At 47.2% G+C, this 16,663-nt stretch overlaps 1 protein-coding gene across 3 annotated transcripts in view; it reads right to left on the bottom strand.

Moving 5' to 3' along the window:
- The window catches only part of LCMT2 (leucine carboxyl methyltransferase 2), a 48,080-nt gene that overhangs the window by 5,994 nt on the left and 25,423 nt on the right, over window positions 1–16,663 (bottom strand). For 2 of the 3 annotated variants that reach the window (XM_061629306.1, XM_061629307.1), the window contains exons 11-13: window positions 12,576–12,763; window positions 12,025–12,160; window positions 10,316–10,985 (exon numbers count right to left, since the gene is read on the bottom strand). In XM_061629306.1, coding sequence (XP_061485290.1) covers window positions 10,674–10,985; window positions 12,025–12,160; window positions 12,576–12,763 — 636 coding nt within the window. In that variant the 3' untranslated portion in view covers window positions 10,316–10,673. Of the gene's footprint in view, window positions 1–10,315; window positions 10,986–12,024; window positions 12,161–12,575; window positions 12,764–16,663 lie in introns of those variants that run through there. The other variant, XM_061629308.1, reaches the window with a different exon arrangement.

Here is a 16,663-nt window from a genome sequence, read left to right as displayed (position 1 = left end):
TCCAAGTGAAAGAAGACCAGGCCATGCTTTTGCCTCACCTTCATAGCCACTCAGCCCACCTTTATGGGGGCCATGTGGTTTTGTGATGTCACAGGCAGTCCACAGCCCATGGCAACAGCTGGGGAGGCCTCATCATCATAATCTCTTCATACACCTCACAATTGTGGGTGTAACTCAGCTATGATTTATTTGATTGCTCTTTTAATATTAAAAAGTTTTATAGCCCGCCTTTCATCTATACTCATACTGTGCTGGGAAAGATTGTTCAGCCCAAGGATGGCCTTCCCTTGTGGGCAACGTTCCGGGGACTACATGCCAGAGGGGGCAGGGCCAGAGGCAAAAAGTAGGCATGGCCAAATGCAAGTAGGTGGAGCAATGGCTGTGACTTATCTTTGTACATTCAGCTCCATTCCAGTTATGCAAAAATCAAAGGTTTCTGCACTTTCCCATATCTCCAGCCCACTTAAGCAACAGGCCTCATCACAGTTCAAGGACACAAAAGCACTTGAGGAGGGTTTGGAGCTGGGCCTGTGATGGGCATGGCGTGGGAAGATTCCTGGGGGCTGGGCAGAACATGTTGGAGGGCTGCTGAGATTCCCCACATCTGTTACAACATACAGTTTGAGATAAAGGTTATATTTATATATTTTATATGAATATAAAAATATTCATGACTTTATTATAACAAAATCAGTCTTTGTGGTGCCAGCAGATTAATATTCTTTTAAGGAATTAAGCATTGCTGAAAAGGATTAAGGAAGCAAAGTCTGTAGTTTGATTTCACTAGACCAGGTTCAAGGTTCCTCTGTTGATAAACAAAGCCCAGAACAGCTTAGATCCAGCATCATTTACAGACTGCCTGAGCCCTTCTATCCCATCTCCATCACTGAGTTCCTCTGGAGGAGCACTGTTAGTTGTCCTCCATGTTGCCAGCATGCACCATATAGTCAGAGGCACGCCCTACCAAATCCGCCCAAGCTGCACAGGAAGTGGATGGGACTATGAAAGACCAACCCAAATTGTGTTTGCATTTTTACAGGTTTGTAGGGCAAAGAGGGGGAGGCATGGTCTCCCGCACTGCTGGCACATTCACTTTAGCGGCCCAATTTCCCTGGTTTTCAGAGTTTGATAGAAATAGATGTGCAGATCTAGGAACATTCTTAAACCCGAGGCATTTTTTTTTAAATTGGAGAATATATATTAGTGGGTAGCAGAGCTGCTACCCTCTGAGGTAGCACCTCTAATATTAGTGGGTAGCACAAGGTAGCTGGGAAATAATGTTATCAAGAAATAATAGTTTATATGTATAAATTATAATTGGTTGTGTAAATATTAACTTCTGTTGTTTTCCACTTTAAAAGTATATCGCTGTGTTTTGGGGGGGTTTGAGGGGTTTGGTGAGAGATATGTATCCTAAATAGCCCCAACAGCTAATCCCATGGTACATAAGGATAGGATGTGAGGGCTCATGCCTAATCAGTCTCATTTGAGGGTAGTCGAATTGGTGGCAGACCCAATCTTCAATTTTTTTATATTGTATTTTATATTGTACGTCGCCCAGAGTGTCCGTTCAGTCGGACAGATGGGCGTCTGCTAAATAAAATTTTATTATTATTATTATTATTCACCTATATCCACTGCATGTGTGTGTGCACATATACATAAACACACACACACGCTGCATGCATTCTTAAAAAAATTGTTGTGAGATTGAAAGGGGATGGGCCACATCAATAGTAACAAGGTAAATCATGAGACTGGCCTAATTAGGGATAGGGTGCTCTACCACAAGCCTCTATATCAAGGATGGGGAACCCACAGCCCTCCTGCGAGTAGCTGGACTGCGACGCCCATCATGCTAAATTGTTGAGTGTGGCTAATGGGAATTGGGAGTCCATCAGCATCCCTGCTCCATAATATTTCAAGTGTTCATAATCAAGGCTGTTTGGAACCTTGTGGTAAAGCCAAAGAAATGGTGTGTCCTCCTTACCCGCCCATACAACTGCCTACCTAATTAGCAACAGGGTTAATTATGGCATAGGGATAATTAGGGTTAGGGTAATCTCCCACAAGCCTCTATACCAGGGATAGGGAACCTTTATTTAGACCCTCCACTGGGTTGCTGTACTACAACTCCCATCATCCCTTGCTGGCTTCAGAATCCCTGCTCTTTCACTCTATTTTCCCTCTGCTCTTTTAGTGGTGGCAGCCATCTTGTTTTATGCCACACAACTCCAGCAGCTATTTTTTAAACGTAATAGATAACACCACCAACACAGCAAAAGTGTACACATGGGAACTGATGTATTGTTGTTGTTGCTATTATTATTATTAAATTTACATTCCACACTTCCGCTAAAAAGAAGCCCAGAGCAGCAAATAACAAACCAGTTCCCACTCAGATGCTGACTAGGATAAGGTATTGTTGTGGAAAACTTTCCACCAACTCTGTCTCGTATTTGCTCTGCCATTGGGGAGAGAGAAATTGGGTACAATGGTGTAAAAAGAGAATGGACAGAATGAGTGGCATAAATAGTAAGGGGATGACACTGAACAAGGTCCTGGGACTTTCAAACGAAAGAGCAGTTGCTGCAAGGGCATGAAGGCAAGGAGGATAGCCTTTTGCCATAGGGTCTATTCACAGCTGTAGTAGGCCATTGGATGAAGGTGGGTACCAAATATCTGTGTAAGGACCCTGCAGCAAAGCCACCTCGTTCATGACAGTACAGAGCAAAAGGCTTATCATAGTCTGGATGTCCCAAGGCCGGGGCTTGAGCCAAGTGTTCTTTCAACAAGAGGAAGGCAGCCTCTGCAGCATTGGACCAGTCTGCCTTATATTCCCTTTTGCAAACACACCACGTGACCTATTTAGTCCAATCAGAAAATTTCAAGCTGCATCATGCTCCAACTTACACGTGCAGATAACTCAGTAACTTTCCACTAGGCCCATTCGCCACTCATTTCCCCCTCCCTTCCTTATCCAAGTGTGTGCAGTTTCACTTTATTACCAATAGGACAGAATATGTTTTTCCACATCAGTATCTACATAAAAGGCTTGTTAGAACAGAAAGGTCTTCGGTAGGTGCCAAAATACAACAGAGATGGCACCTGCATAGTATTTAAGGGGAAGGAATTCCAAAGGACAGCATGATGTAGAGATAAAAAAATCCAGCATGCTGATACAGCCTTTACTGTAATTCTTAACTAAGGAAAAGTGATATCTCAGCAACGGGTTCCATACATACAAAAAAATTGATAAACCACACACAATCACATCGGGCAGATGGAACAGTTTGTTCTTACTGTAAATGGTGTTTTTTCATGGATGACAAGAGGTCTCCAAGCAGGTAGTGTAGCTCCCCCTACAGCTCAGAGACAGGAAATGCTTCAGCAAATACTTTTGCTCCTCCCCTCTTGTTGAGGCTCAGTTTCATTTCTTGGAAAAGCTTTAGAGATCAGCCTCAACAGAAAACTCAAGGATCAAACATAGTACATGAAAAAGGGAACACTCATCCCTACAACAGATGTGTTAGGAACAAAACGTGTTAGGAATAAGGTCAACTGACCATCGACAAATAGAGCAGAAAGGCGTCATGACACTCCGATTCAGTCCCAGCCACCGGAAAATCAATCAATCAAAACAGAGACTCACAAATACTGTAAGGGAGGGCCTTGGAAACCTCTTGTCATCTACGAAGAAACACCGTTTACGCTAAAAACAAACTATTCCTTTTCTCATGGATGACAGAGGTCTCCAAGCGGGACATACTAAAGCTGAAGACCTAGGGTGGGACAATGGTAAGCCCAGAGGAGGATAAGACTCTGGCCAAATGACACCTCCATCAAAGTGTATAGATCAATTTTGTAGTGCCTGGTGAAGGTACTGGGAGTGGCCACGTTGCTGCTTTACAGATACCTAGTATCAGAACATTTGTGGAAGAACCGCTGATGTAGCAGCAGACCTAGTGGAGTGTGCTGTAATGTGCAGTGGTGAATGCAAGTGTAGGGACTCATACGCTAAAGAAATGCAAAGTCTGACCCAACGAGCTATGGCTGACCTTGATACTTTTTCCCCATAGTGGGCAGGATGGAAGGATACATATAGGGACTTGGATTGCCTAAGTGGTTTGGTTCTATTAATATACAGTAGGGCTCTGTTTTACGGTGTTCCGCTTTAAGGCGTTCCGCTGATGCAGCGGCTTTCATTTTCAATTTTAAAGGTATTTTTGCTCTTTTGCACCGTTTTCGCGTGACGCAGCCCATTATAGTGAATGGGGTCCGCTTTACGGCGATTTCCGCTTTACAGCGGGGGTCCGGAACAGAACCCGCCGTATAAGCAGGGCCCACCTGTACACCTTCAGTGACATCTAAAGTCTAATGAGTGCAGCGTCTTCTCTTTGGTGTGAGAAGGGTTAGGACAGAAAAAAGAATTTTGTCCTGTTGCCTGTAGAAGGCCGTGTTTACTTTGCTGGCAAAGGCTGGGTTAGTGCATAGCACCACCTTGTCTTTGTGGAAAATACATAGGTGCTTTCCAACAGATAAAGCCTGCTACTCAGACACCCTACATGCTGTCATAATAGCCACAAGAACTATTCTGAAGGAAAGAATTCTTACAGAAACTGACCCCAAAGATTCAAAAGAGGTTAGCATCAGCATCATGATAACATTTGAGGGCCAAATCTGACCTGCATATCCTGCTTTCCTGTGTTGTGGAAAGAAACATGAGGTAATGAGGCCCTGATAATTCTTATGCTAGAGAAATGTATGGAGACTCAGGCCAACAAATGTCTCACATACAGCAGAGGTAAACCTAGAGAGACCTTCGCACAACTAATAAATGCCCAGCCTTCTCCACAGGATGAGCTGGATTGGAATGAAATGAACTGGGGCAAAGGGACCATGAAAACATCATGGCTGGATGGACTGGAGATGCCATGATGGTGTAAACTCCAACTTATCGTTTCCAGCAAACATGGCCGACAGGTCAAGATGTTCGACCAGCATTACCTCATACAGTCACCTAGTAGAATTGAAATTCCTATTTGAAGAGGAAACCAGTACCAATATTAAACAACCTGATTAATTTCAAAATGAATGAAACATCTCAGAGACTATTGTCCCCAGAAACCAATGAGAATTCCTTAAGGAGTTTTGTGGCAGAAAAAGAAGAACCTTGCACTCCCATGGAATCCACAAGTTGCTTCACAACCTTATCATTGTCTTAAGGCCACCCTGTGGTTACCCAGAGAGATAGCCAACAGCTTGGGTAGCCTTACTATTGTCTTTCAGCTACCCTGTAGTTATGCATCTTGTCTGGGTCCAATAGGCAAATACATGGAAGACAAGGCCAGCAGTGGTCAGCAGACATCATGAACGTGCTCTGACTGCCTAAACAGGGACATGCTAGCCACCCAAAATGGCAGGAGCCCGCTGCTGTACTCATGTCCTGCCTGCCTGCGAGCCTCCGCTGGACACGTGGGGCTGCTGGAGAGTCAGCCACAGGAAGTAAACACCCAGGGACATATTCTGACTAAGTAACCTGTTCAATAACCAGTCCAGATGACTACCTGTCAAAACAAAAACAGTAAAATCAAAAAAGATTTTTTATTTAACCACCAAAATGCTTAATTGCAGGTAGTGAAGCCGAATGTCCATACAAATATGCCAATGTGTATAACTTTGAGACTAGTTATACAAAGTGCAACTGTGAAGTAAGCCTTACCAAATGCTAAAATGGAATTTTACACTTAGATCCCCTAGAGGAGCCACCAGGTTGCTCTATTGTTGCCTTTAGAAATGGCCTGCTGCTGTTCAGGCCTTGGGAGAACTGGAGCTTTGAGCTGAAGATCAGGAGGCAATCCATATGCCTTCACTACACTGAGGCCCCCTAGAGGAGTCACCACATTATTCCATTGTTGGGCCTGCTGCTGTTCAGGCCTAGGAAAATAGGGAATCAGGTCTGTTAGAAATATTGAATGTGCTGTTCCAGTGCCTCTCATAAAGAAAGACAGAAAAGCTTTCCAGCTAAGGACTGTAACATACCACTGCCCAACAGGCCCTTTCCACAGTCACTAGACACACTAGGATCAAATGGCAACAGAGGGACCATAAAAAGACGGGAAAACTCCTTACCAAAGGACTATGCCAGCCTTTCCCAACTAGTGGGCCACCAGATGTTGTTGGACCACAACTCCCATCAGCCTCAGCCAGCATTGCCAATGGTCAGGAAAGATGGGAATTGTGGTCCAACATCTGGTGGCCCTCTAGTTGGGAAAGGCTGGACTATGCCATATCCCTGCCCAAGGGCTCTGAATGGAAAGCTGGGTCATTTCCACCATCACTGGACAGACTAGGACCATAAAAATGGTGGGAAATCTCCTCAGGTACCATAAAAAGATGGGAAAACTCCTCAGCAAAGGGCTATCGCATATCTCTGTCCAAGAGCTCTTAACAGTAAAGTTAAGCCCTTTCCAGTCACTGGACAGACTAGGACCATAAAAACAGTGGGAAACCTCAGCAGAGGCCTACACTGTATCTCTGCCCAAGGATTCTGCATAGCAAAGCTAGGCCCTTTCCTCAGGGTTCCTTTCCACAGTCACTGGACAGGCTAGGACCCAAAATGCAGCGGAGAGTGATAAAGAGCTGCCCATTTGTCTCACCACAAGCAACGTCCACACCAAACATTGCTGCTCTGGTGCAATTTCTGAGGAATATTGGAAGGTACTGGCTGCCTTGCTTACCTCAGTGCCTGAAGTGACCAAGTATTGCTCACACCAGATGGAGCCCAAATTTCAGGTCAACATTCCTCCCAGTGGAATTCCTTCTGACATGGGCCATGAAATGTATGAAACTGAAGGCCACTGAGATGGCTGCAGCTGGGTATCACTGTGCTGTACCTCAATAATGACATGCATAAAAACAGCCCAGGGTGGCCCAGCCATGGTTACAAGCATACAGTGAAAGGGAGCGGTAAAAAAGGTAAAGGTGAAGGTGTCCATGCACTTATAGTGCAAGCCGTTTCCGACTCTTAGCATGACGTCTTGCAACGTTTACTAGGCAGACTGTATATATGGGGTGGGATTGCCAGTTCCTTCTCCAGCCTTTCTTTACCCCCCAGCATATGCCGGGTACTCATTTTACCGACCACGGATGGATGGAAGGCTGAGTGGACCTCGACCCCTTTTACTGGAGATTCTACTTCCTCCTTCCGTTGGAATCGAACTCCGGCCATGAGCAGAGCTTCGGTGCGTTACCGCCGCTTACCATTCTGCGCCACGGTACCAGGCATTATATGGATAAATTCCTGATTATTCAATACACACACAGGTAGAGGGGTGCAGTGGATTAGCGAAGCCAAAAATAACTGCATACAGTAGAGGGGAGTGGTTTGACCCCTATATGCAGCCATGGGCAAAAATAGCAAGGCCAAAAATGCCACACAGTAAAGAAAAGCAGTTTGAGCTCTAAAAGCAGCCAGGAGCAAAAATCACCACACCTCAGGCTAAAAAAGGTTGGGCAGCAAGACTGTTGCTGGATTGGGGTGGGTGGGTAACCTGTTGCAACTGGCCTGATCTGTGAACAGGCTGCTGTTCTACAACTGAAGCATGGTTGATTGACCATACCCCATTACTACCACCTCCTCAACAGAGAATGGGGTTCTGACTCCCCATATACACTTGGCATTAAATACGGGGTCTGGCAAATGCAATTTGTCAGATGTAGCAGCTCCACTGTGCACCAAAATGGCGGGTGCCTCTATTGTGCTCAGAAATGGTGGTCGCTGCCTCAGAAATGGTGGGCTGCTACAAACAGATGGGTGCTGCTGCTCCATTCCTTCCTGCAACGATGGGCATTGGTGCTTCCCTGAACCCCAGATCTCCTAGTGACACCTCCATGGACTTACCTACTGGGGACAGAGCACAGCCCCTTGAGGAAGTCCCCTCAGCGGGATCATCAGCATCCAGTTTTGGTGCCTGCCGCATAATGGCGTGAACCTGTAGTGGCTGGGTGCTAACTTCGGCTACCGCTTAGTGCTGCCCAAGGCTCTTAAAATGCCTTTTCTTTGAAGGCTACCCACGGCTGGATGCTGAGGCCTCGGTAATTGTGTGTAGGCTTATGGGGTCTGCAAAGCTAAGCCCTGAAGACATCCCCTCAAGTGGGTCATTGCCGCCAATATGTGGCCCTTGGTGAAAACTGGCGGGAAGCTGGAGTGGACAGGAACTGACAGCGGCCACTGCCGAGTGCTGCACAGGCTTTTTATAATATTTCTTCTTTCTTGTTGCATGACTTTTCATTTTCTCCATGTCTTCCCAGGAGAAAGATGAGAAAGACAGCTGACAGAATTTTTTTTTTTTTACAGTAAGAACGACAAACAGGGGGGAAAGAAACATAGGAAACCAATAAAGAGATAAAACATGGAAAGGGGGAAGGAACTATTATCCTTCAGAGAGGAAAGACAACTCAATAGGATGTGCTCCGAGCTGAGCCTCAACAAGAGGGGAGAAGTATTTGCTGAAGCATTTCCTGTCTCTGAGCTGTAGGGGGAGCTACACTACTCACTTGGAGACCTCTGTCATCCATGAGAGAAATGACAAACCAAAACAAAGATGAGTATTTAGACACCCAAATCCCTGAGAACAAGCTGATGCTTTCATCTTTAGCATTCTCCAGACTTCAGTCAAAGTAGATGCTCAGTTTGTATAGCAATATCTCAATCAAGAAAAGCACTAACGTTATTCATCTAGGCCAGGAAAATGGAATCTTTTTCAGTCCAAGGGCCTCATTCCCCTTGGGGCAACTTTCTGAAGGCCACATGCCAGAGGTAGGCAGGGCCAGAGCCAAAGCAGGTGGAGTAACAAATGTAATTTTTACCTTTGTGCAGTTGGCTTGTTTGGACACACTGGCCAGGCAAAAATACTTGGGGTGCAACGCAAGGCCAGTGAAAGGTGTGGCCTGGGAGAGTTCCAAGGGCAGAAAGAGGGGTCTGGAGGGCTGCCTTTGCTTCCCCACCCATGATCTAGGGGGCTGGCTGGCTGGGTGGGTGGGTGACTGTGATGTTCCTGTATTAGTGTATATATGGTAAGTGCTGTTTGTATAGGAGATACATGGTAAGTGGAATGAAAGAGGAGGGGGGAGTGAATGGGCAGTAGAATGCTGGATGATTGGCTGAGTGTTGAGAATGGCGGAGAGTATAAAAGGAAGGATGACAGTTAAATCTGGGAGGACGTGAGAGGGTTGTTTTGGTGGGTTTGTGAGAGTTGTTTGAGAGGTGGATGTCAGGAGAGTGTGGAGAAAGAGAGAGTGGGAGTTCTAGTTTATGATAAGTCAAGTATCATAGTAATAGATGAAACCATATGCTTATGTGCCTTTATAAAGTAATCTTGTTATCTTTGTTATTTAATAAATACTGTATTTGGTTTACCAAAGGCCTGATCCTTGGCTGGGGTTTCACAGACCAGAAGGGAGGGTAAGGTAATAACCAAGGCTGAAGGGAAACTGTAACAAATGGTGGCAGAGGTGAAGGGAAGAATATAACACCACAAGTATTCAGAGCAAACCAGAATTATATGCATTCTGTATAGATCAAAGGGATTGGGACAGCTTAAGCACGCAGTCACAGAGGTAACCTGATTGAGAGAGACTCAGGCAGAGTCTCTGGGGATAATGGTGACTGGTGGTGCTGCCTAGCAGGGGGATCTGGTGAGGTCTATGCTAGAGTGGAGAGAGAAACCATAAAAAAGGACAGTCCGGACTGGTGGAGTCCCTGGTGGTGCCTAGTGACAGGCAGTAGCCACGAGCAGGTAGGAACCTGACAGGGAGAGCCAGGGAAGGGCGTCACAGTGACCACTTCTCTCTTTTGGAAATGCATGGCTGGAATGCAAACTAGCAATGATTCTGGTATATTATATTTGTTTACAGTAATTGAGGGGTGGGGAAGAAAGAAATGCCTGTTCCCATTTTGTCTTGGAACTGTCTGTCAAGACCAACAGGGACAACACCGTCTAAACATTTGTGGGAATTGTCAAGGTTCTGAAACCTGAGTCCAGGCTGCAAGTTTTTGGCACAGCTGCGATCTCCTATGGACACCATCAAATATAAGAAGCCACATTTACTCCAGTGCTTCCCAGTTGAAAACTGAGGCACTTGGTGGGCAGGTTCACATTAAATGTTCTATAAAGGAAACACCATCGATTCAGGAGCTGTCTGTCTGTTGTTCTACCAAAGCTACAGGGGGCTGGTATAACGAAGGCATTTTTCTTTGGTTTCGCCACCACATAGGCTGTGAAGACTTGAAAAAAGAGCAGTTGAGGGGTGCTAGGAAGCCAAACTTTTGTTGTTTTACTCCTTTATCCCTTGCAGTTTTTAAACATTTAAAACTACCCTTTGGCATGAAAGTCAATGGCACACAAGGCTTCAGCATACAACACACTACAGGATTATCTGGGATGGGAATGTGGGAGCAACTCTTTTGTTGTTGTTTACTGTTTGCATTCTTCCCCTTCTTCCCCCGCTCACATCCCAATTACACAGTTGGTGGTACAGGACATCTGTCAACAAGCTTCCATGTCCCCTGGTTCCTTCTCACCCTCCGGCACTTGACCTCCTAGAAACAGTTTCTTCTTGTCAAAAGGTTCAGAAAGCACCCTAGAATGGAAAGAGCTCCAAGCCAACCACTATGTGCCAAGTATACAAGGGGGCGGGGCAAGGCCCTTCTTCAGTCCAGTGCCCTGCTCTGACCCATCCCCACCACCACCACGCCAGGGCTGTGCAACCTTTCTTCTTTCGTGGGCCAGATTCCCTTGGGGATTGCTTAGGACACATTCCTCACTCCAGACATCAGCCAAAGCAAGGGACACAGGATACTGGTTCAGGTGAGTCCCAAAGGAGAAGCAGCTGCCGCCACCGCCAAGAAGAAGCACCTCCTCCTCCTCAGGCAGGAAGACACTGCTGTGGTTGTGCAACATCAAGGGCCACTCCAGAGAGGCCTGGCAAAGAAAAGGGGCAAGACTTGGCATCAGGAAGCAGGCTGGGAACAGGGGCACAGGGATGGCAGCTGCGAGACACACAGAGAGCACTGGCCCACTCTAGTCCTTTCCTCTTCCCAGCTCCCGCTCACACCCCTCTGGGAAAGGAAACTGTAAGGGGTGTGGCTCCTGCCAGCTCCTGCTTTGCAGCCACCACTGGAGCTGATGGTGAGGGCCGGGAGGAAATGAGTGTAAATGTGGGATAAGGGATGCCAGCAGGCTCAGGTGAAGTCTCTCTCTGCAAGAAAAAATACAGCCCTGCCCAAACACCTAAACAACTACAGGCACCTTCCCTCATTTCTGGTCCCCCACGTCACATCAGCTCTGCTACCAACATCACCACCCTCTCTGGCCGCCCCTCCTTAAATCCTTACACTGGCTTCCCACCCACTTTCCAGATCCAGCAAAAACTCCTTGTACTTCCGTTCACAGCTTACCCACCGTAGCTTTGTCCCGATCTCTTTCCTCTCTTAAACACCAATGCAAATCCGCCTGCAACCTTCGCTTCTCTGGTACCAACCCCTCGGGCCTCTTCCTCCTCCCTCAAAAGACTTTGCCTCTTTCTCCACTGCTGGTTTGTATCCTTGGAACTGCCTTTCAAGAACACCCACATGCCACTTCTCTTGCTTCATTCCGATTCCGCCAGCAGAAAACATCACTTCTATCAAGTCTTTGCCACTGTAGTTCCCGTGTCCTACAGTAACTCAACCTAAGCATGCGTCACTGAAACAACCGCACGTTACTTGCCTGTTTATCGCTGCCACCTTTAACACTGCTGCCTGGATCAAGCTGTAGAGACAATTCTGAGCTACCAATGGACCAATGATCTGACTCGGCATAAGGGATCTATAGGCATGCTCATGTTTTTGGAATCCTGCCTCATTGGAGGAATGGGTGGGAGGCAAGCTACGTGAACCTGGAGGCCGCTATGAATAAGGCAGCTCAAGGATTCCCCCCCCCCGGCCCACCTCCCCATCTCTCTGCCACAGCAGCAACTCACCGTGTCAATGTGATACTCCGCAGCGAGCCCCGTAGTCAGATCTATCACAGCCATGCCAGGCACTGAAGGAGCATGGAACCAAACTCCGCCCACCAGTAACAGCTTCCCACGATGCACATGGGCTGTGTGCGAGTACCTAAACAGAGGGTGAAGGAAAGGCGGCAGAGCGAGGGCACATGTTTAAAACTGCTTCTGCCAGCGGCCAGTGCCAAAACCTTTGGGCTGCAATCCTATTCACACTTAACTGGGGGTATATCACATTGAACTAAATAGGCTTACTTCGGAGTAGATCTGCATGAGGATTGCACTGTTCAAGTGTCCAGATGGATTGAAATGCCAGACTGAGGCAAGCCTATTGCAGGTTTTTGGACCTTTGGAGGACGGGATATAAGAGCAGGAGGTTGAACAAGAAGCTTCTGATTGTCCCGTGATCTCGTTCCACCACAGCTTGGCTCTGATCTTAGAACATTTGTCTAAGGGGGACAAGTACACACCCCCACCCCCCACTACATGCCTAATGCAAAGGCCCCACTGGGGGGGGGGCTGCTTACCTAGGAGTGAGAGGAGGATGGGTTTCAATAGAGTGCCACTGGAAGCCTCTCTCCGCTGGCCTCAGAAACAGTATGGTGCCCAGCGGCTGTTCTGCAGCATCCAGGCCGCCTGCAACAAGCACCCCGCCTGCCCAGCTACAGGCGCTGTGGGAGTGCCGGCCAGCTGGGACAGGGCCTCCTACAGGAATCTAAGGTGTGACAGAAGGGAATGAGGGAGCTGGCAGTTTCCTTTTAACCCTCCACAATCATACCCTTACCCCCCCCCAGGAAGTTTCCGATACCGTTAAAAACATTAACGTCTCCCGCTTTCGCAAGACTTGTTTTTGAATGATCTGTGAGCTGCAAATTTTGCCTTGACACAGCATGCCTTGACAGAGCATTGGAGGGCCTGCAGCCTTTAGATGAGTGGATGAGCTGGGGGAAGGGGGAGATTGGAGGTAGAATATTCCCCATCCTGGATGTTTGGCTGGGGAAACGTATAATGGGACAGGACTGCTAGACTGTGAGTTATGAACATAAGAGCCCTGCAGCTGGATCCGACCGAAGGCCCCTGTGAACACAGGAAGAGCCTGCTGGGTCAGGCCAAAGGGGACCAGCCCATCTCATCCAGCACCCTGTCCTCACAGTGGCCAGCCAATTGCCCATGGGAAGCCCCAAGCAGGACCCGAGTACAAACAGCACTGCAGTTGCCAGCCACTGGTATTCTAAAGCCTCCTGCCTCCGCTTATGGAAGCAGCGCACAGCCATCACGGCTAGTAGCCGCTGATAGCCTTTTCCTCCATGAATTTGTCTAATCTTCTTTTAAATCCATCCAAGTTGGTGGCTATCACGGCCTCCTGTAGGAGCCAATTCCAGAATTTAACTATGTATGGCATGGAGAAGGGCTTTCTTCTGTCAGTCCCGCATCTCTCCAATATTCAACTTCATTGGATGTCCACAAGTTCTAGTGTTATCAGAGGGAGAAAAACTTTTCTCTATCCAGTTTCTCCATGGCATGCATAATTTTATACACTTCTGTCATGTCACCTCTTACTCGACTTTCCTGTAAATGAAAAGGCCCCAAATGCTGCAACCTTTCCTCACAGGGGAGTGAGTCACTCCTGTTGGAAGATTCAGGATAGACAAAAGGAAGTACTTCTTTACTCAGCATATAGTCAAACTATGGAATTTGCTCCCACAAGATGCAGTAATGGCCACCAGCTTGGATGGTTTTAAAAGAAGATTAGACAAATTCATGGAGGACAGAGCTATCAATGGCTACTAGCCTTGATGGCTGTGCTCTGCCACCCTAGTCACAGGCAGCATGCTTCTGAAAACCAGTTGCCGGAAGCCTCAGGAGGGGAGAGTGTTCTTGCACTCGGGTCCTGCTTGCGGGCTTCCCCCAGGCACCTGGTTGGCCACTGTGAGAACAGGATGCTGGACTAGATGGGCCACTGGCCTGATCCAGCAGGCTCTTCTTATGTTCTTATGTTCTTAACTGGTCATTTTTGTTTATTTATTTATTTATTTATAATATTTATACCCCGCCCTATTTCCAAGGAACTCAGGGTGGCTTACAAATAAAAAACATAATCAATTAAAAACAAGCAATATACAGTTTAAAACAATTAAAAATAGATTAAATCAGTAAAAGTTAAAAAGACAATATTAGTTAAAAGCCCGTCTGAATAAAATAGTCTTAACCTGGGCACGAAAGGATGAAAGTGAGGCAGCCAGTCGAACTTCGCTAGGGAGGGAATTCCACAATCTACGGGCAGCCACTGAAAAGGCCCTATTCTGTGTTTTTACAAAGCAAGCTTGTGAGAAGGATGGAATATTGAGCAGGGCCTCACCAGATGATCTCAAAGCTCGGAGAGGGTCATAGAGGGAGACACGATCTAACAGATAGCCTGGACCTAAGCCGTATAGGGCTTTATAGGTTAAAACCAGCACTTTGAATTGTGCTCGGAAACAGATTGGAAGCCAGTGGAGCTGGTACAACAGCTCTTTGTACCAGTTTAAGTTTCCGAGCAGTCTTCAAGGGCAGCCCTACGTAGAGCGCGTTACAGTAGTCCAATCGGGATGTAACTAAGGCATGTGTCACCATAGTCAAGTCTGACAGGTCAAGGAATGGGCGCAGTTGGCGTACCAATCTTAGTTGAGCAAAGGCACTCCTTGCCACAGCCGAGACCTGTGCCTCCAGGTTCAAGGCCGAGTCCAGGAGAACTCCCAAACTGCGAAACTGTGATTTCAGGGGGAGTGTAACCCCGTCCAGCACAAGTTGGATCCCTATTCCCTGATTTGCCCTTTGACTGACAAGGAGCACCTCTGTCTTGTCAGGATTTAATTTCAGCTTGTTCGCTCCCATCCAATCCATCACTGATACCAGGCAACAGTTCAGAACCTTGACGGCTTCCTTAGTTTCGTTAGATGGAAAAGAAAAGTAGAGTTGGGTATCGTCCGCATACTGGTGACATCGAACCCCAAAACTACGGATAACCTCTCCCAGCGGCTTCATATATACATTAAATAACAAGGGGGACAGAACAGAACCCTGGGGGACTCCATAGGTCAATGGCCAAGGGGTCGAACAGACATCCCCCATAATCACCTTCTGGGTTCGTCCCTCTAGGAAGGACCGGAGCCACCGTAAAACCATGCCTTCAAGTCCCATCCCAGCTAGGCGACCCAAAAGGATACCATGGTCGATGGTATCAAAAGCAGCTGAGAGGTCCAGCAAAATTAATAGGGACACACTCCCCCTGTCCATTTCCCTGCGTAGGTCATCCACCAAGGCGACCAAAGCCGTCTCAGTCCCATAGCCGGGCCTGACACCAGATTGAAAGGGATCTAGATAATCCGTGTCATCCAAAAATCTCTGGAGTTGGGTCGCCACCACCCGCTCTATTATCTTGCCCAAAAAAGGTATATTAGAAACTGGGCGATAATTACCTAATAATGAGGGGTCCAGGGAGGATTTTTTCAATAAGGGTCTTATTACTGCCTCCTTTAAGCAGGACGGTATTCTGCCCTGAAGCAAGGAGGCATTAATCACTTCCCTGACCCATTCAATTAGTCCTCCTCGGGCATTTTTTATAAGCCAGGAGGGGCAAGGATCTAATATGCAGGTGGTAGGATGCGCCTCTCCAAGGAGTTTGTCCACATCCTCGGATTGAACAAGCTGAAAAGAGTCCATTCTAATCGAGCAAGTAGAGGCCAAAGTTACATCCACAGAGACTGTATTAACGTTGGTGTCTAAGTCAGAGCGAATCTGAGTGACTTTATCTGCAAAATGTCGTGCGAATTCATCACAGCGGACTGTTGCATGGTCACTATCATATTCACAGGGGTCAGAATTTAAGAGGCCCCTGACCACTCGAAACAGTTCCGCTGGACGAGACTTGGCAGACGCAATGGAGGCGGAAAAGAAAACTTTCTTTTGAGCCCGCACTGCCACGGAATAAGTCCTTAAATAGGTTCTAGCACGTGTTCGATCAGATTCGCTCCGAGTTTTCCGCCAACAGCGCTCTAGCCTTTGTCTTTCGTGTTTCATCGCCCCCAGCTCCTTCGTAAACCAAGGAGCAGATTTGGTTCCAATCTGCGAGAGGAGGCGCTTAGGAGCGATTGTGTCCACAGCCCTGGTCATTTCCTCATTCCAGAGGTCAACCAGGGCTTCGACAGAATCACCTGCCGAGGTGACAGGAAACTCCCCAAGAGCCGTCAGGAAACCGTCTGGATCCATCAGTCTCCTGGGGCGGACCATTCTAATTGGTCCCCCACCCCTGCGGAGGCTCTGAGTCCCAGTAAGTTTAAAGTTTGCCATTTTCTGAACCTTTTCCAGCTGTACAACATCCTGTTTGAGGTGAGGTTACCAGAATTATATACACATTTGGAATACTGTGTACAACGGGCTTTATGATATCGGCAGTTTTATCTTCTTTTGCATAAGGCACCTTTTCAACACCTTTTCTAATGATTCCCTAGCATGGAATTTGCCTTTTCACAGCCACTGCACATTGGGTGGGTATCTTCACTGACTATCCATGACCCCAAGGTCTCGTTCCTGGTTAGTCACTGCCAGTTCAGACTCCACGAGGATATATGTGAAA

This window comes from Rhineura floridana, chromosome 5 (assembly GCF_030035675.1).
Source record: "Rhineura floridana isolate rRhiFlo1 chromosome 5, rRhiFlo1.hap2, whole genome shotgun sequence".
Taxonomy (NCBI): Eukaryota; Metazoa; Chordata; class Lepidosauria; order Squamata; family Rhineuridae; genus Rhineura; species Rhineura floridana.
Note: the sequence above shows the minus strand (reverse complement) of the source record. Positions and strands in the feature narration are given on the sequence as shown.